Source organism: Balearica regulorum, chromosome 16, assembly GCF_011004875.1.
Source record: "Balearica regulorum gibbericeps isolate bBalReg1 chromosome 16, bBalReg1.pri, whole genome shotgun sequence".
Classification (NCBI taxonomy): domain Eukaryota; kingdom Metazoa; phylum Chordata; class Aves; order Gruiformes; family Gruidae; genus Balearica; species Balearica regulorum.
In genome coordinates this window covers 9,084,379-9,109,895 of record NC_046199.1, presented here as the reverse complement: position 1 = coordinate 9,109,895, position 25,517 = coordinate 9,084,379, and the positions used below count along the sequence as shown (strand labels likewise).

General features: G+C 63.2%; 2 protein-coding genes across 3 annotated transcripts; both read left to right on the top strand.

Moving 5' to 3' along the window:
* The first annotated feature begins 2,580 nt into the window (after positions 1-2,580).
* Positions 2,581-12,044, top strand: RSPO4 (R-spondin 4). The gene is made up of 5 exons (XM_075768525.1): positions 2,581-3,139; positions 6,565-6,753; positions 7,081-7,224; positions 7,309-7,494; positions 10,694-12,044. The coding sequence occupies exons 1-5, from the start codon at positions 3,061-3,063 to the stop codon at positions 10,765-10,767; spliced, it is 672 nt and encodes a 223-aa protein (XP_075624640.1). The 5' UTR covers positions 2,581-3,060; the 3' UTR covers positions 10,768-12,044.
* Positions 12,045-13,363: 1,319 nt separating this feature from the next.
* ANGPT4 (angiopoietin 4) lies at positions 13,364-23,554 on the top strand. 2 transcript variants are annotated; one of them, XM_075768949.1, is made up of 9 exons: positions 13,364-13,994; positions 18,295-18,450; positions 18,691-18,812; positions 19,203-19,435; positions 19,833-19,948; positions 20,067-20,168; positions 20,248-20,414; positions 21,327-21,457; positions 21,549-23,554. In XM_075768949.1, the coding sequence occupies exons 1-9, from the start codon at positions 13,674-13,676 to the stop codon at positions 21,707-21,709; spliced, it is 1,509 nt and encodes a 502-aa protein (XP_075625064.1). In that variant the 5' UTR covers positions 13,364-13,673; the 3' UTR covers positions 21,710-23,554. The 2 variants fall into 2 exon arrangements, with proteins under 2 accessions (XP_075625064.1, XP_075625065.1); XM_075768950.1 differs by lacking the exons at positions 21,327-21,457; positions 21,549-23,554 and adding an exon at positions 21,091-21,288.
* The last annotated feature ends 1,963 nt before the right edge of the window (positions 23,555-25,517 follow it).

Sequence of the window (25,517 nt, the reverse complement as noted above, 5' to 3'; positions counted from 1 at the left end):
TCTGGATACTTTCTCCCTGGTGCTTTGGAAGACAAAGGAGGAACATTTCATTCCCTCTGTGATGGCGTGAAGCGGGGCTGCGTGAGGGAGCTGGGAGCTGCCAGCAGTGCCCGTGGGCACAGCCTTGCATCTCCCAAGCATCATCCGTGAGTCACTGCAGTTGCCGCCCCAGCACCATCAGCCGGGCTCCCTGCTCCCTGCAGCCCCCCGAAACACCTCCCCGGCACAACAGAGGGGTAACAGGCGCCTGATTAATCAGCGGACAACACATCATCCCTTCCCACTGCAATTTTCAGAGGAGTAGTCATAAATAGACAAATTCAGACAAATGAGAGGATTTCTCTGTTCCCTCAGGGACAGCCGGCACCCACCAGCGGGGACCCGGGACTGGCAGCTCTGCTGACCTTGGCAAAGTCTCTGCACTGTTGCACAGCCCAGTGATGAGCTGAGCAAATTGCCACGTGCCGTCCCCAAGGACCCAGTGCTAATGAAAGCCACCTAATTAGTGTGCTCCTCCTGTGATGGGGCTCACTCTGGCAGGGCTCGCTCCGATATCCGCTTGCTCATGCCAGCAGCCGGAGAGCATGACCGGGGATGAGGCACTTCTCTGGCCCTCGCACAGCATTTTCCTTCCAGGTCTGGACAATGAAAATTCCTAGTCAGCTCCCGGGGAGCTGGGCTGGCCCCACTGCAGAGTGAGGAGCTGCCATGAGCCCTGTTGGGGTGCCAACCCAGCTGGGCACCCGCAGCTCTCCGCAGCTACGGCCATCCATCCCGGCAGCCCCCGCAAGAACCGATGCAGCCACCTGCAGCCGTGATTCAGAGATATTCAGGTATCTCCAGTGCCATTCCTGTATCCGTATTTTTCTCAGCTCCTGTGCCAGGATGGCACTGCTGTGTCTGAGCCCACATGCCCCCCTCCACGCAGATCTGCAGTGGGGACACCATGTTGCAGGCTTGGTTGTTTATGGAAAGTAAGGCTGAGCCAGATGCTGAAAACCTGCATTTTATGGGTAATTTTTCAATTTATTTCATATTGGCATTAGGAAAAACCCCAAAGCCATCCCAACCATTATTACTCCTGGTTTCCTACGGCAAGACCCAAGGGGTCTGAAATGGCTCCTTTGTTGTCTGAATCATTAACTCTTCAGGAATGAAATGCTGTGGTGCCGGATGGGAGAGGCGGGGAGAGATGTTCAGGGAGCCTGAGGCGGGGCAGGGGGAGCTGGAGGGAGAAATTTGTGAGGTTAGAGAGGAGAGTAACCCCGATGTGCTTTCCCTGGGCATGGTCAGATGCCCCAGGACACTGATGGACACATCCACTGCAGCCCCATGGGTGGCCCTCCCCGGTGCTATGAGTTTGCTGGTGCTCAGTGGTCCCCCAACCCATTTGTCCCTCCCAACTAAAGCAGACCCAGAGCATCCCAGGTGGGAATGATCCTGTTCCAGCTGGCCCTGCAAGACTGAAGCAGTCAGAAACTCTCCCTTGGTTGACTGGAAGCCATCAAACCCAAACCTCTTCATGGCGCGAGTGGGGCCGTAGCAAGCTGGCAGAGCCACCTAAGCACAACTCAAGAAACGCTGGGGTTTCCCCCAAAAGATGGGAGCCAATTCTTGGCCCTTTTATTTTCCTGTGCCCCACAGCTGGTTGGCAGATCAGCATCTGTCCCAGGGGTGCTCAGGGGGCAGAGGGGTCCTGTATGCCCTCTGTGCCCTCTCTGGCAGGGGGAGAGGAGCATAATGTGCTGGTTTCACTTGCTGATGCTGGGGGTGGGTGCACTGCTGAGGGCTGTTGTCAGGGCTGTCACTGGCGGCCAGTGGCCCTGGAGCCCTGGTCGGGGAGGTCACCAGGCTGCTCCAGGGCATGGCTCTGGGCATGGGGCAGGCAGGTGCCAGCATGATGGGGTGAGCACATGGAGCTCCCCAGATGGGGACGCGCAGCGCTGGCACCCATGGCTCACCTGTGGGTACCTGGTGAGCGAGGTTTTGCAGCCGAACCCCTTCCCCCTCCTGTCCTGCACCCCCCTCCGGGCACACCGAGAGCCCCCGGGGTGCATTTTAAGGACCACTGCGTGGGGCAAGGGAAGTGGGTGGCAGTGTGGGAGCCGGGAACAGCTCAGTGCAGCTCAGCTCAGCTCAGCTGAGCTTGGCTCAGTGCAGCCCAGCTTAGCGTGGCACGGCTCCGCACAACTCGGCTTAGCTCAGCGCAGCTCAGCTCAGCTCCGCACGCCTCGGCTCGGCTCAGCGCAGCTCCTGCGGCTCAGAAGGAGGTGAGTTACGAGGCGCTCGGAAAGTCGGAGTCAGCTGCAATCCTGGGGACAGCAGGGGCAGCTCCGCAGCCGCCAACGGAGACGCACCACGGCTCCCAGCCCCGGCCTGCCCGGGGGCTCGGCCCTGCCCGGGGGCTGCCGCCGGCCCCCCCAACCCTGCCCGGGGCTGCCGGGAGCGGGGCGCTGAGCCCGGGGCGGGGGGGGGGGGGGGAGGAGGAGGAGGAGGAGGGATTGGGGGGGCTGGCGGAGGCAGCGTCACCCGTCTGGCTCCACCCCCACCCCCCCACCCCCCCAAAATCACAGGGGGCTTCGCCGTGACCCCGGCGCTGGGATGGCAGCGGGACAGTCGGACCGCGGCGGGACAGCGGGACGGTTCCCAGCCGAGGTGGCGGCTGGAGCGCTCCGGCGGGGGGGACTCCAGCCAATTTGTTTGCGAGTTGCTTTGTTGCTGCTGGGGGATTTTTTTCTATTATTATTATTTTGAAGAGGGGGGGGGTGAGGAGAGGGGGCTGGCACCGGCTATAAAGGCAGAGCTCCCCGGAGCAGCCGGCACTTCCCCGCCACCATGAGTGCTCCCCTGGCCTGACAGCCCCTGCCTACCCGGGGCTCCCCAGCTCATGCCACCTGAAAGCACAGCTGCGTGCCTGTGGCAGCACCGGGGTGGGATGGTGTGAGCCCCAGAGCCGTTCTCCTCCCTCCCACCGCCCCTCGACTGGCTCTGGCAGGAGACGAGCCCACCAACCGCTTGGATGATTTGATTTCTTCCCTGCCCGAAATTACTCTTGCCCAGATGCTGTGGATAATATTCATGTTGCTGTTATTCATCAGTTCCATGGAAATGCTCACGCAGAACCGATGGAAGAAGCAAGGTACGGTGCGCGTGGCCGGTTTGTCCCGCTCAGGTACTGCGGGGCGGCTCGGGGATGCGGGGCTGCTGGCCTCTGCCTCCCCTGCCAGTGCTGGAGCCACCGGTGCTGCCTGCACGGAACAAGCAGGAGGTGTGAAATGGGGCTGATCTACGCCTGCGGCTGGAAGGAGCTGGGAACCAACATCTTCTTGATCCAGTCTCTCGGGCCTCATTGTAGATCGGCTGCATTCCCCTCTCAGTGCATGGCACAGGGCTGGCTCAGGGTAGGTGCATGGAGAAGGCAATGCCCAGCCCCGTGGCGTTGCCTGCCCAATGCCCTTGGGGCTGGCAGGGGACAAGGGGACGCTGGCTGGCATGGAAACCAGCTTTGCAAACCCCAGGAGAGCCAGGCACAGTGGGGAGAGCGCAGAACAGGCTGATTTTTCAATATGTCCCTTCTCTGCGTAACACATTAAGCGCATCCTGGAAGGATGCTCAGAGCCACTGCAGGCACTGCCTGTCCCCCTGCCCTACCCTGTCCTTCCCCTGAACAGAGGCACCAGCCGAGCCGCTGTCTGGTGCCAGGGTGCAGGGCAGGGCATGAGCTGGGGCTGTGCCGAGGTACCTGCACCCCTCCATTGGGCACCAGCTCACGTCCCCTTGCCAGGCAGTGCCGGGCAGTGCCACCCGGCTGTGGGGAGCAGTGCCAGGGCTGACGCTCTGCTCTGCGGTGGGAACAGATCGGTTTTCAAACCAGTGCGTGCCAGGGTAGGGACAGGACCTGGCAGGGCTGGGGCTGGAGCCCAGACAGCTTTCCCTGTGGCTGTTGTATGTTAAAGATGTGTGGAGTCAGTGGGCACATGTGATTACGCAGGTGGCCATGCTGGCAGCTGAAGTGCCTCTGATCAGAAATGGGCTGGCAGCGAGAGGGGCTCGGGGTGCTGCAGGACGAGTGCTCCGGCTGCCGACACTTGATGCCGAGCAGCCTGATGCTACAACATGCATGGGGACTTCAGGTCCTGGCAGCAGCCAGGGGTCTGGTCTCAGGTTCCTGCCTTGAACACATGTTGTTTCTCCCTGTACAACCAGTAGAGAAGGGCCAGCAAGGTCTCTGGGGTTTGGGAGCCGAGAGGGATGCTGCAGCACCCCGCAGCTGCTGGGAACTGCCTACAGCCATGCCCTGCTGCCGCAGAGGGATGATCTGGGCAGCCCAGTGCCCAGGAGCCTCCTGGTGCCCACAGAGCCCATGGCAGCAGAGTTTGGCTTGGGGCAGGCAGCAATGGGTGATGCCGCACTGATGGTCGGCACAGCCCAGGCAGGGAGAGCCCATCTGGGCACCCAGGTATCCTGTGTGCTCCCTGACTCAGCTCAGCCCTGTGCCCCAGGTCTGCAATCGCTGCTGGGCAGGGGGAGGTGAACCCACCAGGTGTCTCTAATTTCTTCAGTCCCATGGTTTTGGTGTGAGCCACATCCCCATGTGTGGCACAGCCCACGTTGACTCTGCGGCAGCTCCCCGGCATTGCTCCTGGCGGCAGACGCCCGTGTCGGCAGCCCTGCTGTGCCAACAGCCCCAAGGCTCGTGGGGCAGAGCTGAGCCTTCTCCCGTCTCTGCACCATGGGGCTATTTTTAAAGCTAGTGATGGGAACGAGACCCCGGAGCCTGCGCCAGGCTCCCCACCTTCCCTGACCCAAATGAGAGTTGGAGGCAGAGCAGCAAAAAAAAAATCATCAAAAAGAATTAGAGAAGGGAAAGAGGCTTGTAAATCCCTGGGTCTCCAGGGAAGCCACTCCAGCTGCAGTCAGGAACACAAATGTTGTCAGCGTTTGGTAAATATGTAACGGAGACCATAACAACTTAATGGATCCAAGGTGCTTCGTTAGCGCGCTCTCAGCAGACGCAGCCTTAACGAAACCTCCTGGCCACACTGTGCCGTGCTGCCGTCCAAGCCCCTGTGCCCTGGTGAGGGGACCGGGATGAGCCAGCTTGGGGACGGCTACATGGCACCACCGCACCAGGGACTTACCTGCACCAGGGAAAGTTGTGCCAGGGACCAGCACACAGGACTGGGAGGCATCGTCTGCCAGCATCTCCCCCAGCTTCCCCAGCCCCAACCTCTGCTTTCCACCAGCCCTTCTGCCCCGGCCGTGGGGCCCTTCTGCTGTCAGCTCCCGGGGGTCAGAGAGGATCCATGCCAGGGATCGCTCCCATGGCTGAAACCTGCCTGTGCCTGGGATGCCAGCACAGTGGCTCGTCCCTTGCTTTTGCCCGCTTGGCTCTGCGGGGCCCGGAGCTGCTCCAGGGCAGGTCCCTCCTGGGGGTCCACATCAGCCCCCTGCCTGTCCCAACTGCAGGCGCTGGGCTCTGCCCAGGTCAGCCACCTCCTTAGGCCTTTGCTACATGTAGAAACAATCTTAATGCTCCAAGATCTGCTGGCAGATGGATCCCGGGCCCTGAGCACGTAGTGCCAGCACTGCTGGCACTGTCACCAGCCTGCAAAACGTGAACCTTTGCTCAGGAGCACTCAGGGGTACCTGCAGTGCCAGAGCCAAGCAAATGCTTCCCAACACAGACGGGCACAGCGGAGGCATCAGCTGCCTGCCCGCAGGAGCTTGGTGGCCCCTTACAGAGATGTCCAGCCAGTCTTTGGGTGCAAAAAGACAACAGGCTTGGGCAGCCCCCAGCGCTCGGGGCTCAGCTACCCGGCTCCCAAAGTGCCCCAGTGCCAGGAGCATCTCTCCAGGCTGCATGTCTCTGGGCACAGGGAGCCGGCTCGACGAGGAGAAGCAGTCAGCAGTGTCTCCGCGGGCATCGCCAGCAGCTGCAGGCTGGCAGGGGCTGGCACCCCATCCTTGTCCCTGGGAGCAGAGCCCACTTCCGTGCTGACTGCTGTCACACAGGTCGGGAGCACAGCAAGGCAGCCAGAGAGGCAGCAGAGGCTCTTGAGCAACCAGACAGATCCTTATCTTGGCTCCTCTTGAGCATTTCCAAAATGCTCTTTGTCCCCTGACACTTAACAGGCATCAACTAATTAATTCAGGTCAGAGCAGATTTCTACCCGCTGACCGAGCTGTTGTTTAGCTCCAGTTCGGATGGAATGGGCACAGCTGATGGAAGGACAGGGCTCAGGCTGGCACCCTCGGGCAGAGCCAGGCACGGAGCAAATCCCCGGCCTTGCATCTCAGGGTGATGGAGGCGGCAATGCCTGAGCTGAGTGCAGCCGGGACCAATGGCTCTGCACGTCCCCACGCTTCCAGCCCAGGGAGAGGGAGGAAACTGGGGAGCGGAGGGAGGTGGGAAAGCATTTGCAGAGGGGCAGGACAGTGCTGTCACCCCCGCAGATTGGAGAGGGGCTGCCATGGAGCTGGAACCCTCCCCAGCGCCTTGGCCATGCCATGCACGCATGCCACAGCCGTGCCGCAGCCCCTCTCGTCCGTTTGTCCTTGCAGTGAGCACCAGCCTGCTGGAGAACTGTACGGGCTGCGTTCTGTGCTCGGAGGACAATGGCTGCATCACCTGCCATCACCGGCTCTTCCTGCTCATCTGGAGGGACGGCATCCGCCAGTACGGGATGTGTGTCCATACCTGCCCCCCCGGCTACTTCGGTGTGCGGGGACTGGAGGTCAACAGATGCACAAGTATGTCCTGCGCCAGCTGGGGCCCCCCTGCTCCTCCCAATGCCCCCTTCTCCTCTCGCCACCCTGTGGGTCCCAGCGCTGCAGGAAGGGCAGCAGCTGCATTTCCCGCAGCATCCCTGGCAACACGGAGCCAGGGGCAGCGGTGAGAGCCAGGGGCAGCCGGGCTGTGGGGCTTCCTCCCCTTTTCCCTTGCCCGGAACTGCAGCCTGGCCCCCAAATGTTTGCAAAGGGCTTTGGGTCCCTGGTGTGTACTGGGGCTGCCGGCTCTGGGCTTGCCACATGCCGGCCCTCGGGCTCGCCCATCTGACCAGCCCTCCTTCCCGGCAGAGTGCAGGTCGCCCAGCTGCGAGAGCTGCTTCAGCAGAGACTTCTGCATGAAGTGCAAAGACAAGTTTTACTTGCACAAGGGCCAGTGTTTTCGGCAGTGCCCCCCTAGTACCACAGCGCAGCCCAGCACCCGTGAGTGCCAAGGTAAGCAGCACCCGCACCCCATGCCCGTGGTCCCTGGGGACACGCCTGGTCACCGTCCCCATTCTGCACCCTTGTCCCCCACAGAGATGTGTGAGCCGGGGCCGTGGAGCGAGTGGAGTGCCTGTACCCACAAGGGCCAGACCGGCGGCTGCAAGTGGGGTGTGGAGACGCGGGTCCGGGAGGTGACGGGGGCCGCCCGGGAGGACGGGGCTGCCTGCCCTGCGCTGCAGGAGACAAGGAAGTGCCGCATGAGGAAGCACTGCCCAGGAGGTGAGCACAGCACCGCACCGCCTGCCGGCCCTGGCCCCAGGGGCGGCTTCACACCCCTCCAAAGCGAGCCCCGAGGCATGCCGCGGGAGGGGGTGGTGGCAGCGGTCCGGCAGTGGCGGGCGAGCCTGGCTGTCATCTCCCAAGCATTTTGAGGCCGGAGACTGTAACTGTGCAGTTCTGGAGAAAGCCACCGTCTCAGGCACATGTGCTGAGCAGCCCCGGCGCTGGCGCTGGCTGCAGGGCTGGCGGGGACCCCTGCGGGCAGCGCGCCGGGCTGGCTGCTCCTACCCGGCAGCCCCTGAGACCGCCTGGAATCGGCCGGAGTCCCCTTCCACCGCCGGGCTGGGATGGGCGCTGGCGTGAGCCGCCGTGGCGGGATGAGGCTGCCGAGCTCCGGCTCCCGTCCTGCCACGCTTGCAAAGGGAAAGGCATGGCCGCGGTTTTCTGTCTCCCAATTGTGAATAAGAAGGGTTGAGACCCATGGGGGAGGTTCCTGCAAAAATCTCTGAGCCACCAAAAGACCATCAGTGCTCATGGAGCTGGAGGGCATCACCCAGGGGATTTCTGATGGCCAAAGCTTTGGGAGACACCCCCAAGGCAGGGTCCTCCTCCATGGCTTGCCCAGCCAGATGTTTGCCCTGGCTCCTGCGCCTTCTCCCACCGTGGCAGCACCATGTCCCCCAGGCTGGGGGGTCCCCGGTGTGGGGCTCCCCACCACAGCTTGCAGCACCCAGACCTGGCGTGGGGTCCGGCCGGGCAATGCGGGCACGTGGCTGGCAATGGGAACCAGGAGGTGGCTGATGTCATTTTTGGATGCAACCAGCTGGACTGAAGCTGTTCTAATAAATCTCCACTTAATAACTGGCAGAAAGGGGGATTGCATGAGATACTGATCTGTAGGGCCTGGAAGGAGATCTGAGCCACCGGCCCCAGCAGTGCAGAGGTTTGTGGTTCGGAGCTGTGGGCTTGCTGTGTGCTGTGGGACGCGCTGGCCAGCACCGCCAGCATGGTGGGAGCCAAGGGTGTTGGAGGAGAGGACTGCGAGGTGGGGAAGAGAAAAAGGGTGGAGAAAGGGGGGCAATAACAGAAGATGTGTATGCTGGGGCTGGGGCCAAGGAGCCAGGAGAGTGGCTTCATCTCAGCACCATCAATCATAAATAATATTTTCCTGCTGACAGCACCAAGGAGCTGATTTCTTTCCCTGCCTGGGCCCTGACTCGCAGCTTCAGGGTGCCAGGTGGCATCGATTTTGGGGATGTTCCCCTCCCTGCTGGGCTGCGCTGGCTCTAGACCCAGAGAGCTGGTGACAGTTTGATGTGGCAAGGTTGGTGTGGGAGGACAGGCTGCTCTGGAGCACGGTGTCCTGCAGCATGGTGCCAGGCGGTTGCCTGCGGCACCGTGCCCGTGCCCAGCCCTGCCTGGCACACAGTAGGTTCTGGTGGCCAGGACTGCGGTGCCAGCACCTGGGAGGCACCCAGTCTTGTGGAGTGACTGGGAAGGCAGCGGCACCCCAAAAAAGCACTGGTAGCTGGCAGCCCTGAGGCCATGGTGATGGGCTCAGGGAATGGCAGGGCTCCTTTCTCAAGGCCACTGTCTGGAATCAGCTCCAGAGACAGGTATGGGCCCAGGAAGGCAGAGGGAAATCCCTTCAGTGCTCCATGAGCAGCCCTCGCTGCCTGCTGCCCTGGCCGGGTGGGCAGGAGAGGGCAGCCCCTCCGTGTCTGGCAGCCCAGCCTGGCCGCCAGCTCCTGGGCAGGCTGCTTGGCGTTCCCGCCACGGCGGAGCGTGCATCTGCCCTCGCTCCCAGGCTCCTGCCCACCCGGCCAAGTGCTGGGTTATGGGATCCAGATGCTGGAAGAGGACGGCAAGTTCACTTGATGCAGCCGAGACATCCCCAGCGCGGGTGAGCCGGGGAAGGCAGCGGGACCCAACTGTGTGATGAGAGATTTGTGCCACCACTTCTGAGCCGTCCCCGGGCAGCTAGAAGGGAGAAGCATCCACGCTTGGCCAGGGCACAAAACCCCTCACGCTGCTGTAAATCTGCCTTGTGTGTCTGCCGTGCTCTCCAGATGCTTGGTGTTCGTGCCATGCCCTCTCCTTTGTGGGTGGCAACTGTCTGGGAGATCAGAGCCGAAAAACAGAACCGGGCAGGAAAAGAGCTGGAGCCCTTGGAAAGGATGGGCGACAACAGCACTGGTGCACGCAGCACCGGCTGGTCGCAGTCCCTGTGCCCTGTGTGGAGAGAGCGGCATCAGATCTCCCCCCACGTCACTCGATTCGGGGTCATGAGAGCGCGTGGTGGGCACAGGAGCAGAAGCAGAGGCGAAGCTGCCAAGTTTTTGGGCAGCTGTCCCTCTCCGCAGCATGGGGTCCCCTTCCCGTTGCAGCCCACGGCACGGCGGGGCTTATCCTGCACCCCTGTTTGGTGTCTTGGCACCAACCCCTCGGGCAGTGGAGCCAGGAGCTGGAGGGTGCTCAGGGCAGCCCCACGGGGTGCCTGACCGGGCAACACCAAGTGCCTGGCAGGCTGTCGGTGGGTTGGCCTCACCGGGACACGGCCGGGCTCCACCGTGGTGTGGGTTGTGGCATCTGGACAGGGAGCATCCGTGCGGGGAGAGCATCCCCAGGGAGATCATTCGCACCTATGCATGGATGCACGCTGAGGCCACTCCACTTCCCACCATGCCCAAACCCTCCTCGGGGCCGGATGGGTGCTGTGCAAGCCCACGGTGGTGGGTGGGCAGCACCGTGTTCTCCAGGGGGAGGCACAGCCCTGCACCGCAGCAGAGCCAGGCATGGCCATGCACTGCGGCAGAGCCAGGCATGGCCACAGCATCAATTTGGGGCATTGGTGCAGCCACTGCCCTGCCCCAACATCCCCAGTCCCTGCTCAGAGAGACGTTCTGAGAGAATCTGGAGATTTTGGGGGTATCAGGATTTAGGGTCCGCCCGTGGGAACCAGAGGGGCAACACATCTGTGTCCCTCTGCCCATGCCGCTGGCACACCCAGACCCCCCTGCAGACCCACACTGCAGTTTGGTGACCTGGAGAGGGCTCTGGGGTCTCCCAAATTGGGAGGAGGGTCCTGTGCTAACACCCAAGGGAGCATGTGGGATCCGCATCCCATGGATGGGGCTTGGGCTGGATCCTTTTACCTGGCTGACAAGCGAGCTCTCCTTTTTTCCTTTTTCTGTTTCAGAGAAAACTGAGCCCAAAAATAAAGGCAAAAAGCGGCAGAAGAAGCCGAAGACAGAACCGCACGTGGGTACCTAGCGGCACTGGCATGGGAGCCAGGGCAGTGTGGCAGGAGCCAGTCGGGAGCTCTCCGTGACGCTGGCCGATGGCACAGAGAGCTCCCGACCGGCTCCTGCCGCGCTGCCCTGGCCACGTCGCCCCTGGTTTTCCATCCACAAAATAATTGCACAATTTTCTCCCCCCTCCTCCTCTTTTCTTTTGAGACAATTTATGGCCTGTAAAACATTTCCTTTTCAGAAAATCTAATTTGCAGTGTCCAAAGCAATGCCCTGGGGCTCGGGGAGAGGGTGACTCCTTTATTTTTCTGTTTTCCCCTCTCCCCCAGCCTGCTTGGTCCCTTCCCTTGCTCTAGCCGGGTGGGATGGGGTTGCTCCCGGTGTTCGACCCCACTGATGAAGATGATGCCTGCCTGGGTACCGTCCCCCAGGGCTGGGAGATGCCGTGTCCCCATGCTGTCCCAATTGCACAGGGGTGCTGGGGTGCACAGCCCACCACCAAGCTGCTCTGGGTGCCAAGATAGCATCCCCCATCCTCAGCCACTGGCACAGAGGGTGGTGGGACCCCGAGGGTTGGGACCCTGCGGGGGATCATGCCATCGCTCATGTGTTGAGCAAGTGTTCAGCATCTCCAATGTGGGCCAAATCCTGCCATCCTCAGGCTCACGGAAGTGCTGAAGGAGTTTCTTTCCCCAGCTGGATGTGGGCACAGGAATTTGGGGTGGCTGTGGCCATCTTCGGTCTGGAACAGGGGTGCACACCATGCAACAGCAGCTGCTGGCGTGAGCCCAGGCAGGGGATGCTGCTGCCTCCTGCATCCCCCAGCCGGGATGCGCTGGGAGCAGCCACTGCAGCCCCCTCACAACCACCACCTGGGGCATGACCCAGGGGTGCTGAGCTCAGCCGTGCCAGTCTATCCCGCCAAGCCAGCTGCCACGCTCGCATCGCCTGCAGAAATAAACGGTGTACATTTGTGAGGCATGGAGGGCTGTATCAGCATATTTAACGTGTGTTTGCTCAAATTCCTGCCCCAGCCGCAGGCATCTCTGTATTTGGGGAGTTTGCCAGGGTCAGAGTCCCCTGTCCCTGCTCCGAGCGTGGGCAGGGCAAGGCCAGGTCTGGCAGTGGGGTATCGGGGCTGGGGGGGGCTGCAGGGGCTGCAGGGGCTGCGGGGGCACAGTCTCTTCAGGGCGAGAGCGCTGGATGTCAGCATTAAGCTGGCCCCAGCAGCCAGCGTGAAGCCACTAGGCAGCTCCTCCATTCGCTTTTTGTCAAATAAATGTATTAAAGCCTCCGGCATCCCTCTTGCCTCTCTGTTTTACTCATTTCCACGAGGCACTGCTGGAGGAGGACGGGGACGCCGGTGGTGGCCACAGAGTTAGCCCTGTGTCCCCTGGCCCTGCTGCAGGAAATGCAGCTGCCAGCATGGGTCCCCTCCGTCCTGCGACTTGCAGCCTGTACCCACAGCATGGCTCCCAGCCTGGGCGGCACTCTGCCCCCAGGCACCAGGGAATCTGGGAAGATTTTATTTTACAGATTTTATTTAAAGCATCACCAGCACTGCTTGGTGCCCGAGCCAGTGGCTGGAGCAAGTGGCAAGCGGCATCACCAAGATTGCTGCCCTGCAGGTATCCTGGGCTCCACTCTGCCACCGGGAAGCACCGAGGGGCTCATCCGGCTGGTTGCTAATGACAGTGAGAGTACCCTCACAGCGACGGCCGGGCCCAGCCGCGTAATCTGGTTACTGCGAAGGCACAACCACGGCACGCTGGCCCCATGCAGCTCTAGCATTTCCCTCGCGGGGGGGGATGGAGCACCCCACTCACCGGGCAGCACTGCTCCGTGCTGCAGACAAGGCTCCCACCAGCTGCTCCAGCACTGGCGCTCACAGCGTCCCCAGCCATCCCGCCGCGACCAGGACAGCAGCGAGGTCCCTTCCCTGGCCCCACGGCTGTGTGAGCAGCCTGGTGTGTGGGGACACGTACCCCCTGTGCTGGGAGAAAACCACCCTCCCCTGAGATGTGTGAGCATCCCGCATGCCTGGGGAAGCCCACTCTCCAGTGCCAGCCTGTCCCCTCCACTGTGATTGTCCCCTCCCGGGGGAACCAGCATAGAACTAGCCCAGCACGTAGGCTGGCAGCCATGGGATCTGGGCACTGGCACAGGGTCTGGCCGGGTCCTGCCAAGCTCTGCCTGGGACACAGCCCCCGTCCTGGTCCCCACAGGCTCATTCCACGGCCAGAGCAGCCAAATCCAGGCCTGGCTCCCTCCAGCGTTATAAATAGCCGGGACATGGGGAGGGAGCTCTGCTCCCCAGGATGGGGGTGTCCAGGAGGCAGTGGGTCCCAGTGGGTGCTGACTGGGGGGGGGACTCGCATGGGTGCCAGGGATGGAGGGCGGGAGGGCTCGGTGCCGGCACGAGTGGCTCGGACCCGTGGGCTGGCAGCGCTGCCTGCTTGCCCAGGGGTGCAAGGAGCTGCACAGAGAACGGCCCGGGGGGAGCCGGCGGGTGCGTGCGGCTGGGGGAGGGACGGAGGCTGCGTGTGCGAGTGTGTGCGAGTGTGTGTGTGTGCGCGAGACATTTATAGATCACGTGTGAAACTTGATCTCCCCGCAGTGGGCTAAGAAGAGAGAAAAAAGATAGAAGTATTGTTTTTAAACAGATTTTTTCCTTTGTTTTTCTTTTCTTTTTTTCCCCCCCCTCTCCCCCTGCGAGGGCTGCGGCCGCCTGGTGATAAAAGGCCGGGGCGGCTGGAGCCGGCTCAGAGGGAGGAAATGCCGAAATCGCAGCATTTTGACTTGGTGGCGAGCGCCCACTGACCCGTCCCAGCAAAGAGCGGTGTTGCGGCTGCCCGGGAAGTGCCGGCACATCCCCGGCCACGGCACCCCGCTTGCACCCCGCCCTGGCGCTGCAGGGACCCCTGTGCTATGCAGGCACTCAGCCTTGGCCTCGTGGCCCTGACCTGTGCCACGACGGCACTGTGCGCGGCAGGAACCCAGCGGCGGGTGCTGGAGGGGGGCAGCCGCCGGCGTTACCACCGGGTGCAGCATGGCCACTGCAGCTACACCTTCGTGCTGCCCGAAGCTGACCCACCACCCTGCCCACCCACCCCCGCCACCCCCGGCCCCGCCAACGCGCTGCTGCAACGGGACTCGCCGGCCAGCACCGCGCACGCCGGCCATGGGGCTGCCCAGCGCCTGCGGCATCTCGAGAGGATCCTGGAGAACAGCACCCAGTGGCTGCTGAAGGTAGGGTGCAGGGCAGCGGAGGGGACGGGCAGCAGGGTGGTGCGGGTGGGGATCTGCCTCCAGCACCCAAGCGTACACCATCCCCGTACCAACTGCCTGCTCCAGCTCCCTGCCTGCTCCAGGCTGACGGGGGCAGAGCTGTGTGCACGGGGGGTTTCATGCCCACCCAAGCAGCAGCGCTGCAGCTAAGGCAGCGTCTCCCCTGATCCCTGATCCTGGCCCGTTTGCACCAGGCACTGTCTCCTCGGAGGGGATGGGTGCTGCAGGTGCTTATGTGTGCTGCAGCTTGTGGGTGCTACAGATCACTGGTGCTTTCTGCTGCAGCTGTATCCCCCTGCCATCCCTGCCATGGCTGTGCCAGGCATCCCCTGGGGCTCAGCGCTCCCTGTTCTGGGTCAGGATACAGCCCTGCTGGAAAGCTCTTGGGGAGGGTTTTGGCAAATGGTGGAGCAAGGGACCTAAGGGCATTGGCATCAAAACCTCTCCAGCTTCATCGTTTTCCCACTTATGGGATTTGCAAAAGCTCCTGGCGCTTGGTGAGACTTCAAGTGGGACCTGTGGCTCCTGGGCAGCCCCGCAGCACATGGGCAAGTGGGAGGGTGCGGTGGGGGGGGGCAGCGGGGTGCCACACCAGAAGGACTGCATGTACATGGGGGTGCCCCCCACCCCAGCTCACTCTGTCCCCTCCGTCTGAGGCAGGAAGCAGTATTTCCTTCCTGAGAGCTCCCAAGCACCATTGGAGCCCCCATCTGCAGCTGAGCGCGGCCGCCTGCGTCAGACCCAGGAATAGCTCCCGGACAGCTTGTGCTGGGGGACACCTCCCTGGGGGGCTGTAAACCCCATGCCGTGGCGAGGCAGCGGCACTGGGACCCTGGGTGCCTGTGCTGATGAGATGGCGAATGGCTTGTCCCCGGCTGTCACTGACCCTCCAGTCAAGTGGCATTGCCAGCAGAGCCACATCCATGTCCTGGTGGTATCCCGCTGGGGTGCAATAGCCTCTGCACCCCAATTTCCTGGATGATGCCCCCAGCTGAGCAGGGTCAGCGGCTCCTCTATGAGATGGTGCACGCTGAGCCCCCACAGTGCTTGGGGTCAGGGCTGGGGCCAAACACGCCGAGTGAGGGTCCCGGGGGTGGTCTGTGCCGGCCACACTGCTTGGGGAGCCTCTCCTGGCCGTGGGAGATGAGGGAGGCACCAAGGACATGCAGGGCTGTCCTCTATCCCCTTAGCCATCCATGGCGACAAATTCATCAAAAGCTGGGAAAACACTGAGCCACAGCTGAAAGCCAGCCCGGGGTGTCACCGAGGGACCGGCAGAGCCAGCCACTGCCCGGCTGGTGGCAGCGAATCTCCATCACCGCGGGACCTGCTGGGTCTGCTGTGCGTGCCCAGCCTTGGGGTGCCTGCACCCTGGGGTCCCTGCGCCTTGGAGTCCCTGTATCCTGGGGTCCCTGTACCCTCGCATCCCTGTGCCCTTGGGGTCCCTGTGCCCTGGGTGCCCAGGCCAGCTCTGAGCTTCTCTTGGGGTGAGGGCAGCCTTTGGGCACGGCCGAGCGAGGCGGGGGGGCAGGGGTCCCACCGCAGGTGCACGTGGCCCTGCCCCGGAGCAGGCAGCCACAGGCAAAATGGGGCTGCACATATGGGCAGCTGTGGGCAGCAATGCCCCACGCCACAGCCCCAAGGAGCAGGAGGCGGTGGGGCATCCCATCCCATCCCACAGCTCGGCCCCTCTGGCACAGGCAGCTTTTAGCTTTTTTTTTTTTTTTTTCTGCTGTTCCTTGGCTTTCCTAATTTAACCGGAGCTGACCAGGGAGGCTTGTTTTGGTCAGACTCCAGGCCTGAACAAACAAACCAGGGCTCAAAGGAGGCATCGGATTCGGGGACAGATTGTAAACAACGTCGCATCCCTGCTTGCTCTGCCCTGGCCCAGGGCCCTCTGCCGGGTGCCAGGGGCTGGGAGTCCTGCCAGAATCTGCAGGCTCCCCAGCACCCAGCAGGGCTCCCTGGGCCCCCTTGGGCACCCCCAGCACCCAGCTTCCCCCAGGGACCCCATTGCAGCACAGCGGTGCCAACCCACCCTCGTCACCCAGCCACATGCAGCCCCCCCATGGCTGGGAGGGACAGGGACATGGCTTCTGCTCACTGTCCTGTTGGCTGTTCCCCGCTCAGGAGGAATTAATTTTAGTTCAAACACAAACATTTGATGGAGTCGCCAGGTCTGGGGATGGGTGGGGCTCAGGGCAGGATGGGGTCCCCAGTGGGGCAGTGGCAGGTTGGCAGCTTTAGGGTGCCTGTGGCACAGGGGCAGGTGCTGCTCACCCTGGCATGGGTGCAGGGGTGTGGGCAGCGGGTGGGGGGCTTTCTCCCCACCTCCAGCCCAGGGGTCCCCCAGACAATGCTTGCGGGATACTTAGAAATGCTGGGGTAGGATGGGGATGGGGACAGGGGAGGGATGTGGCTGCAAGAAGGCAGCACAGGATCATCCAGCTGTGGGCAATGGGTCCCCAGCACTGGGACAGTGGGATGGGGTTCCTCCTGCTCCTGGGGAGCATTTTGGGGTGACTGGCAGCACCATGGTCCCCCCACCAGCCACTCTGCCCTTCTTGGGGAGGAGCGAGGCTGGTGGGACCCTTCTGAGCCCAGGCGAGCCCATCTCATCTCAGCACCCGTGGGGCGAAGGGAGAACAATCCTAGCTTCCCAGCCCTCTGCACAGAGCCTGTCCCGCTTGGGTCCCCTGTGCCACCCGAGGCTGGGGACACTGTACCCCCCTCCAGCCCCATCTGCTCCCAAGGAGCTGCCGGGGCCAGGAGCTGGGGCTATTTCTCCAGCTGCGCTCAGCCCTCGCTGTGCCAGCCTGACCTTTTCCACGGCTATGTACTGCCCTTGGGCTCAGAGATATGTTTATTTAAAAAAAAAAAAAAAAAAAAGTAAGATTGAGAGGGAGAAAAGGCCTCCCCAAGCCCTGTGAAACAACAAGATTAACGACGTGGTTAAAGGGAAACTCTCCAGCAATCACTCAGCTTGGGGAAATGTTTTCCAGACACGGCTCTCCGACCTTTCCCCACTTCCTCCCCGTGAGCATGTTCCTGTGGGGGAAAATCCCCAGGGAAGTGGGGTGCAGGCAATGCTGGCCAGGGTGCCCAGCCCTGGGACCGTCCTGCCCTCCGTGGGTGCTCGCGACGGGGTGATGGTTTTGCCACTGCCTGGGTCTGGGGAGGAGGGAACGGGGCCTTGCTGCTGCCAGCGAGATTTCATCATGAGCAAACAAGTGCAGAGCAGAGCCCTGTGCCCTGGCCCGCTGCCGGCCCCGCTCTCGTGCCGATCATCCCAGCACCACTGCCTGCCCACCACGGCATCTGGGAGAGCACCATCCCACCCCGGCCGGTCCTGGCTGGTCCACAGCCCCGCGAGATGCCCAAGGATGTGGGGCTCTGCCTGCACCGGCTGGGATGTCAGGCAGGGAGCAGGACCTGGCCAGCGCGGTGACAGCAGGATCTGTAGGGCGGAGGGAGCAGGGCAGCCCCCATCTCCTCTTGCTCTCGGGGGCTGCCTGGCATGGGGCTGCTTTCCCAGCGTGGGCGGCAGCATGGCCCCTTCCGCTCCCCGCGGCCCCCGCCGAGGGACCATGCCCCCACTGAGGCCGTCGCCCCGGGGAGGGGCCGAATGGGAACCTCGTGGCAGGGCAGCCAGAAATAGAAAAGCCTTTGGGAAAGGCAGCTCCCCCGCGGGCTGGGAAAGCGGAAGCGACATCTCAGCTGTGTCCGCAGCCGGCTTCTTCCCAGCCCCGAGCGCTTCCCCGTGGTGGGGCAGCACCGGGTGCCGGACACCCACCTTCCCCGGCCGATGGTGGCCCCCTACTCTCCACGTCCCCAGCCCTGGGAAACCAGCGTCTGGGGTCTGGGAGGTGACCTGATGCTGATGCTGGTGCTGGTGCCGATGCCAATATTGATGCCAGCCACTCCCCACTCCTCTGCTGAGCACAAGCCACCCTGGCCAGGCAGTAGCCCCGGCTTGCCAGCAGACCTTGGTGCACACAAGCCCCTGCCAGGCTGGCACCGCAGCCCAGGAATGTTGGCGGCCGATGCCCCAGGGGGCTCCCCCGCAGCACCGCGGTCTGCGGGCAGCTCGCTCTGGCCTCCCGATAAGCTTCAAAGGGCCCCGAGATGGGTCGTGCCATGCTGAAACCCTCCCAGGCGTGTGCCTGGGGGCCGTACCGAGCACTGCCAGGCTCAGCTGGGGCACCAAGGGAGGACCCGGAGCTTCCCAAATGACCCGCCATGTCCCCGCTCCCCTCCACAGCTGGAGAGCTACGTCCAGACGGGCATGAAACCGGAGATGGCGCAGCTGCGGCAGACGGCAGTGCAGAACCAGACCGCCACCATGCTGGAGATCGGCAGCACCCTCCTCAACCAGAGCGCCGAGCAGAGGCGCAAGCTCACCGATGTGGAGGCCCAGGTAGGGGGTGGCCGGGACGCATGGCATGCATGTTCCCACGTCCCCACCACCCCCTGGGACTGTGCTGGGCAGCATGGTCTTTCTGCTGCTAAAAGCAGGGTGATTCCCCAATGTGATGTTGAATGCACCAGTGTGCAGAGTCCTGGGGTTGTGTGCCAGGGAGCCGTGAGCCCAGTGATGACCGGGACGTGGTGTGGCCCTGGCTGCTCACACCGACGCTCCCCTCCGCTCCCGGGGCAGGTGCTGAACCAAACGTCACGCATCGAGATGCAGCTGCAGGAGAACTCCCTGTCCACCACCAAGCTGGAGAAGCAGCTGCTGCTGCAGACGAATGAGATCCACAAGCTGCAGAACAGGAACAAGTAGGGCCTGGGGTGGCTTCGGGACCCCCACAGCCCCCAACCCCAGGGGGAGGCTGGTCTCTCCCACCCCAGGAGCGTGGCTGCACTTTGGGGGGGCTTGAACCCCTCCAGGGGCTGGCTGGGGTCACTGGGGGGTTGCACAGCCCTGGCACAGCCCCTTGGGCTTTCATTCCCTCTAGCTAAGCACATCTCAGAGGTGCCAGCAGGTGTGATTCGGGGGCTGCAGCAGGGGACGGGGACAGCTCTGGGTTGCCGCAGACGTGCCGGGGCACCACAGCTGGGGCTGGGTCCACTCTGGTGCCTGCTCCCTGCCTGGCTGCCCACTCCCTGCCCGGCTGTTCGGTGCAGGCACAGCCCCCCCTCCCCGTCACCGCTGCCTCCCCCTTTCAGCATCCTGGAGGTGCGGGTGCTGGAGATGGAGACAAAGCACCAGGCAGAGCTGGCAGGGGCCCGCTCGGAGAAGGAGAAGCTGCAGCGCCTGGTGAGCCGGCAGAGCGGCACCATTGAGGAGCTGGAGAAGTCGCTGCTGGCCGCCAGCGCCAACACCAGCCTGCTCCAGCGCCAGCAGCTCCAGCTCCTCGAGTCAGTGCAGAGCCTGGTGCGCCTCGTCTCCCCGGGCAGAGGTGAGCTGGGGCATGCAGGCAGGGTGCAGGCAGCAGGACAGGTCCTTGCCCCCCCCCCCATGAAGGTGCAGGGCCCCTGTGCCCATCTCAGGCGTGGGTGACTTCACTCCAAAACTGAGCTCTGGATTGCATCCAAGAAGAAGCTCTGAGCCCCAGGGTTGTCCCCAGTCCATGTCCCAACTCTGTCCCCAGCCACAGCAAATCCCCAGGCTTAGACTGGCGGCAGCCCCGGTGCATCGCAGCCACTGCCTCACCCACCCCCAGGGAGATGACGTGGAAGAAAGAAAAATAATCCATGGGCACAAAAGCATCCAAAGGGAGCGGGGAAGAGCAACAAAACCAGGCAGGGCTGTGGCACCAGCAGGGTTTCTGTGTCTTACCATCCCCTCTGCCACAGCCCCGCTGCCCGGGCAGGAGCAGCTCTTCCAGGACTGCGCCGAGGTGCGCCAGGCAGGCATCCACACCAGCGGGGTCTACACCCTCCACATCGCCAACCTCAGTGAGCCCAAAAAGGTGAGTGCAGCCCAGAGCGGGCTCCCACCGCAGCACCCCGGGGTCACACCCCACTGCCCACCCCGAGCCAGCCCTCGTCGCCCTGCTCTGCAGCCCGTTCCGGCTCTCCCCACTGCAGGCGTACTGCGACATGGAGACAGACCGAGGGGGCTGGACAGTCATCCAGCTCCGCACCAACGGCAGCCTCAGCTTCCAGAGGAGCTGGAGGGAGTACAAGCAGGTCTGCACCCACCTGGGGAGGGGGGCACCCTGGGAACACCCCGGGCATCCTGCACTCACCCGTCCCGCTGCTCCCCCAGGGCTTCGGGGATGCGGCAGGCGAGTACTGGCTGGGTAACGAGGCTGTGCACCTCCTGACGAGCCAGGCACCTTACACCCTGCGTGTTGAGCTGCGGGACTGGGAGGGCAACCAGGTCTATGCCCACTATGGGAAATTCCAGCTGGGGAGCGAGCGGCAGCTTTACAGGTAGGAGAGAGGCACTGCGGGGGTGGTCACTGAGCCCTCCCCATCTTCAGCTGTCCCCGAGCCCCACCCTGGGCCAGGGCTGGCTGTGGTGCCCTGGGGAGGCACATGGCCCTGGGGGTGCGGGATCACACGGGGCTTCAATGGGATTTCCAGGCAGGATCACGGCTCAGCAGAGCTCCTCCCCAGGTGCTGGGGACATTGCTGTGTCACCCACTCCTTCTTCTCCCCGTGGGCTCCTAAGAAGTCAAAGTAGATTTGAATGTATGAAATAGCATCAAGGCAGCGGGATTTCTCATCCCAGCCGGTAGCCGGGTGCAGTACCAGCGGGCAGCAGGGACAGTCGCACCGCATCTCAATGCTTGGGCAAATGGGAGTGACACAGCCGCAGCTGCCGGGCATTCCTGGGGGTGCCAGGCATCCCCAGGCTGCTACACCTGTGTCCAGGGAGGGATGCTGCGCTCCTGCTGCCAGGCTTGCGAGGATGGTGTGTGCTCTCAGGAACATCAGCCTGGACACAGGCAAGAGGGGTGGCAGGGAGCTGGGTGCTTTGGTGCTGGGCTGGAGATGGGACCAGACCCTGGAGATCCCCTGCACAATGTATCAAGTGCGTGCACCGAGAACCTCCAGCAAAGAGGACCAGAGGAGTCTCGGGGGGGTCCTCTCTGCCCCAGCATAGTATGACCTCCACCCTCGGGGACCCCCAGGACAGGCCCTCCAAACCAGCAGACCCAGACTAAGCTGGAGCTGTAGGATCTCTGCCTGCATCCCTTCATGCCGGCCCTTGCTCAGTTCGTGCCATCCCATGGCCTTCAACCCCCCCGAGCAGGGCTGAGGGGCTTTGTGAACCCCCCCAGCAGCAGCCAGCCAGCACTGATGGTGGCCATGGCCACGGCGTGCTGGGCCGGGCGGCAGGCTCTCGCTGCAGGACTACAGCGGCACGGCCGGGCAGCAGAGCGGCATGGCGCTGCAGGGCACCCGCTTCAGCACCCGTGACGCCGACAACGACAACTGCCTCTGCAAATGTGCCCAGATGCTGTCAGGAGGTAAGCGGGGGGGGGGCGGGGAACACACCTACGCAGCACCCATGGGTGCCCACCCGAGATGCCACCCTCCCGTCCTTCTCTCTCCTTGCAGGCTGGTGGTTCGACGCCTGCGGCCTCTCCAACCTGAACGGCATCTACTACCCGGCCCAGCACAACATCCGCAAGCTCAACGGCATCCGCTGGCACCACTTCCAGGGACCCAGCTACTCCCTGAAGGGCACCCGCATGCTGATACGTCCTGCCAGCTTCTAGCACGCCGGCGGCCGGTGCAGCACCACAACCAGTGCCAGCCTGGCAAGGAGGGCGGGGGCCAGGAGGGGCCAGGAGAAGAGATGGCTGGGGGAGACCAAGTCCTCCCAGTCGCTGCAGAGAATCTTTTCCCCCGGTTATTAATTTTTACTCTTTTTTATCCCATCCTCCAAGATCCTTTGAATCGCGGAGAGAGGCTGGGCCTCCAGCTCGCCGCTCCATCTCCTTCACCCAGGGATGGGGGTCCAAGACTCGCCCCAGGACCCCCTGCACACTTAGCCCAGCTCTACAGCACAGTGGGGGCTTTGCCGTTTCTGTATGGTTTAGGGCATTGCAAAGCCCCCACCGTCCCACTTTCCCCACAGGATTAGGGGAGCTGGTGGGGATGGGGATCCCTGTGAGTGCAAGGGGCCGGTGCATCCTTCCTTCCCATCCTGCCTGGGCACAGCTATGCAGGGGGACACGAGCCATCCCCTCCCGCGTGCGTGGCCCAAGTCACCGTCCCCCTGCATGGCAGCACAGGCCCTGCTCCTTGCAGGACTAGGCTGGGCACTTCCAGCCCCTGGGGGTGGGTGGGACGAGCAGGAGGAGTCTTTGGGGACCCTGGGGGGACAGTCCCCAGGCTGGGATGGCCGGCAGCCCCGTGATGGGGGGACAGCACTGGCAGGGAGCTGGCAGAGCCCTGGGACAGGCGGGACAGGGTTGAGGGGTCACGGGTGGGGAGGGGGCCGGGGTTTGAGATGGGGCTGGGGGAGCAGGAGGTGGTGGGAAGGGTCCTGGGGGTGGCTTTTCGGAGCAGGAAGGGGGACATGGGGCCAAGACTCCTCGCTCGTGGTTGCATTGAGACAGCAAACCCACACTGAGGGCACCTTTGGGAGCAGGCTGGGAAGAGCAGGGCATGGAGCAGCTGGGTCTCCAGCCGGCAGCACTGGGGCCCTGCAGCCACCTCTCCGAGCTGCCGTGGCTTGGGCTGGGGCACTTTTATTTTTGTACTAAGAGATATTTATTTTCCAAGCGTTGGCAGGGCAGGAGTGGGAAGGGGGGGTCCCTGCACCCCACCGCCCTGAGGCAGGAATCTGTCCCCCCACTTCAGCAACTGGGACGAAAGGGTGGGCAGAAGGGCTGTGGGGGGACAGGGCAGGACAGACGGGCCCCGGGCATCCCCAGGGGACCCTGAGCCCTGGGCAGCTCGGTGCACAGGTGAGCCCACAGGAGGGCAGGGCTCAGTGACACCCGGTCACAGCCTGTCCCTGTGACCCTTCTGCGGGTGTCCCTGTCCCCCCTGCAGTCCCTGTCCCCCTGCCCCTCGGTCCCATTGCCACTAGAGGTTCCCCACAGCCCAGTGGCAGCTCCCTGCAGCACCCTCACCCCTGGGGGACAGGGGTGCCCCACTGGGTCCCCAGGTCAGCTGTCCCACTGGTACCCAAGCCCTGGGGACCAGAACAGCAGTGGCAGCTGCCAGGGACATGCTGTCTCCATGACACCCAGGCACCCCTGTGCCTCCCTCCCCAAAACGGGACCCTCTCACCCCGAGCAGTGGTTTGCCGGGTGGGTGACAGCAGAGACCCCACAGAGCCGGGGAGCAGAGGTGCCAGGGGACCCTCCAGTGCCACCTAACCGCAGCCCCCACTGCAACTCCTGGGGGACAGGGCCAGTATCCCAGAGAGGGGCGAGGGACACAGGGACACGCTGTCCTGGACGGTGGGACAGGCTGGCAGGGTGCTGGCACCGGCACCGGCTGCGCACATGGCAGCAAGTAGGCTCCTGACACCCTGTCCTCAACATTGTCCCAAGGCATTTGCTAATTAACAGTAATTAAAGCACATGACGTAGTTGGCACTTCCAGAAGATGCTCATCAGTGGGGCTGTGTGGAATAATTAAAAAATGGAAAATACGGGGGCGGGGGGGGGCGCTGCCCAGGAGCCTCGCCCTGCTCCCAGCAAGCGGCACTGCAGGCCGAAACCATCCCGGCACGGCCGCGGGCCCTGGCTCCTCGCACCCCACCGGTGGCTGGCGCGGCACAGCTGCACCTGGGCCGGGGGCCGCTTGCCAGGCAGGGGGGTGGCCCCTGCCCCGGGGTGCTGGGCCTGGATCCCCAGACTGGGGTGCTGCTGATTTTCTCTCTCCCCCAGCTGCCTGCTTGCAGCTCCTGCCTGCACATGGAAGACCCCGGCACGGAGGAGTGAGGGCGATGGACACCCTTCCCGACCATTCCTCCTCCCTAGAAATAACAGACGGGCTCAGCTGCGGCTCTCCACCGAAACTGGAGCTGCCAAGAGGCAGCTGCCAGGGAAAGTGATAGGGAGAGCTGGGGCCGTCCTGCTGTCCCCAGCAGGGACACGCAAAGGGGGGTCATTCCCAGGGGGGCACGCATCGCTGTGGCTGTGCCAGGGTTCCATGCAGACGATCCCGCGGGTGCAGGGTCAGATGCAGACTCCTGCCTTGGGAACACAGCTCCTCCTGTCCATGCATCTGCGTACACACACACGCACACAAACACGTGCACAAACACGCAAACACGTGCACACAAGCATGCATGCACAGGAACATGCATGCACACATGGACATGCATGTACACAAACATGCCTGCACACTTGAACATACGTATGCACAAACATGTGTGCACATTTGAACATGCATGCACACAATCATGCGTGCACACATGAGCACACAAGGCTTTGGACAGCCACGCAGGTCACAAGTCGCCAGGACCAAGCCGAGGGTCGGCAGCGCCTGGAGGGGCACGCTGGCTGCTCAGCCCCCTGCTCAGCGGGGGCCCCCCCCTCTCCTTGGCAATAGCAGCAAATTTAGACCAAGCTCTGGACACACCGGGCTGAGGAATCTGGCAGCACAGCCGGTCCCAGCCGGCAGCGGGGAGCCAGTTCCTGCAGAGCTTTCCCCAAGGGCGAAGCCCGTCCCCGAGTGCATGCCAGGGGTCTCTGTCACCCCCTGGTTTCTGGCTCCTTGGGGAGGCACCCAGCACCCCACGTGCCATCATTAAGGATCCCTTGAGTATCCGCTTCCTCCCCAAGCCACTTTGTCAGCCTGACTCATGGGCCAGATGCCTTCCCCGCATCCTGCCTGCCACATCCTGCCTGCCATGTCCTGCCCACCGCATCCCAGGCAGCCATACCTGCATGGTGCAGGAGCAGGGCTGGGGTGGGAAATGCTTGATCCCCATGAGGGTGTTTTTGGGGACCCCAAGTGCTGGATGGAAGCCCCGGTCAAGGGGACCCTCAATGCTGCCCTGGCCAGTGGCTGCATGGTCCAGGCTGAGCTGAGGGGACACAATGACTGAGGTGGGACAGGGCAGTAGCAGCTCTGGCCCCTTTGAAATGAAAAATGCACGCCAAGGGTGGGTGGCTGGACCTTGTCACTGCCACCACGCACGTGGTGTTTACCAAGCAGCACCCGTGCCAGGCAGGCTGGCTCCCTGCACATGTGGAGCTATTTGCAGCCACGGCCCCAGTACTGTAGCTGGAGCTAGAGGGGGTGCAGCGGCAGGGCTGGTGTCCAGGGGGGAATGCCCTGGGTGCAGGCCACCTGCCCACGTGGGATGCACCAGCATCGCAAGGAGAGGGACCTCACCAGCGCAGGCAGCAGCCGCAGTGCTGCACGAGGCTGCCTGAGGATAACACGCAGGCATTTTTCATCTTCAAAGCACTCCCTGTGCAGACTTTCATCCTTACGCTTCCCCAGCCCACCTGGGAGGTCTCTGCTATCGCTGCCCCATCTTGCAGCCCTGGAGGAGCCGGGACTCGGCCAAGCTCAGTGGCACTTTGCCGGAGCAGAGTGAGGAGGCAGGGGAGG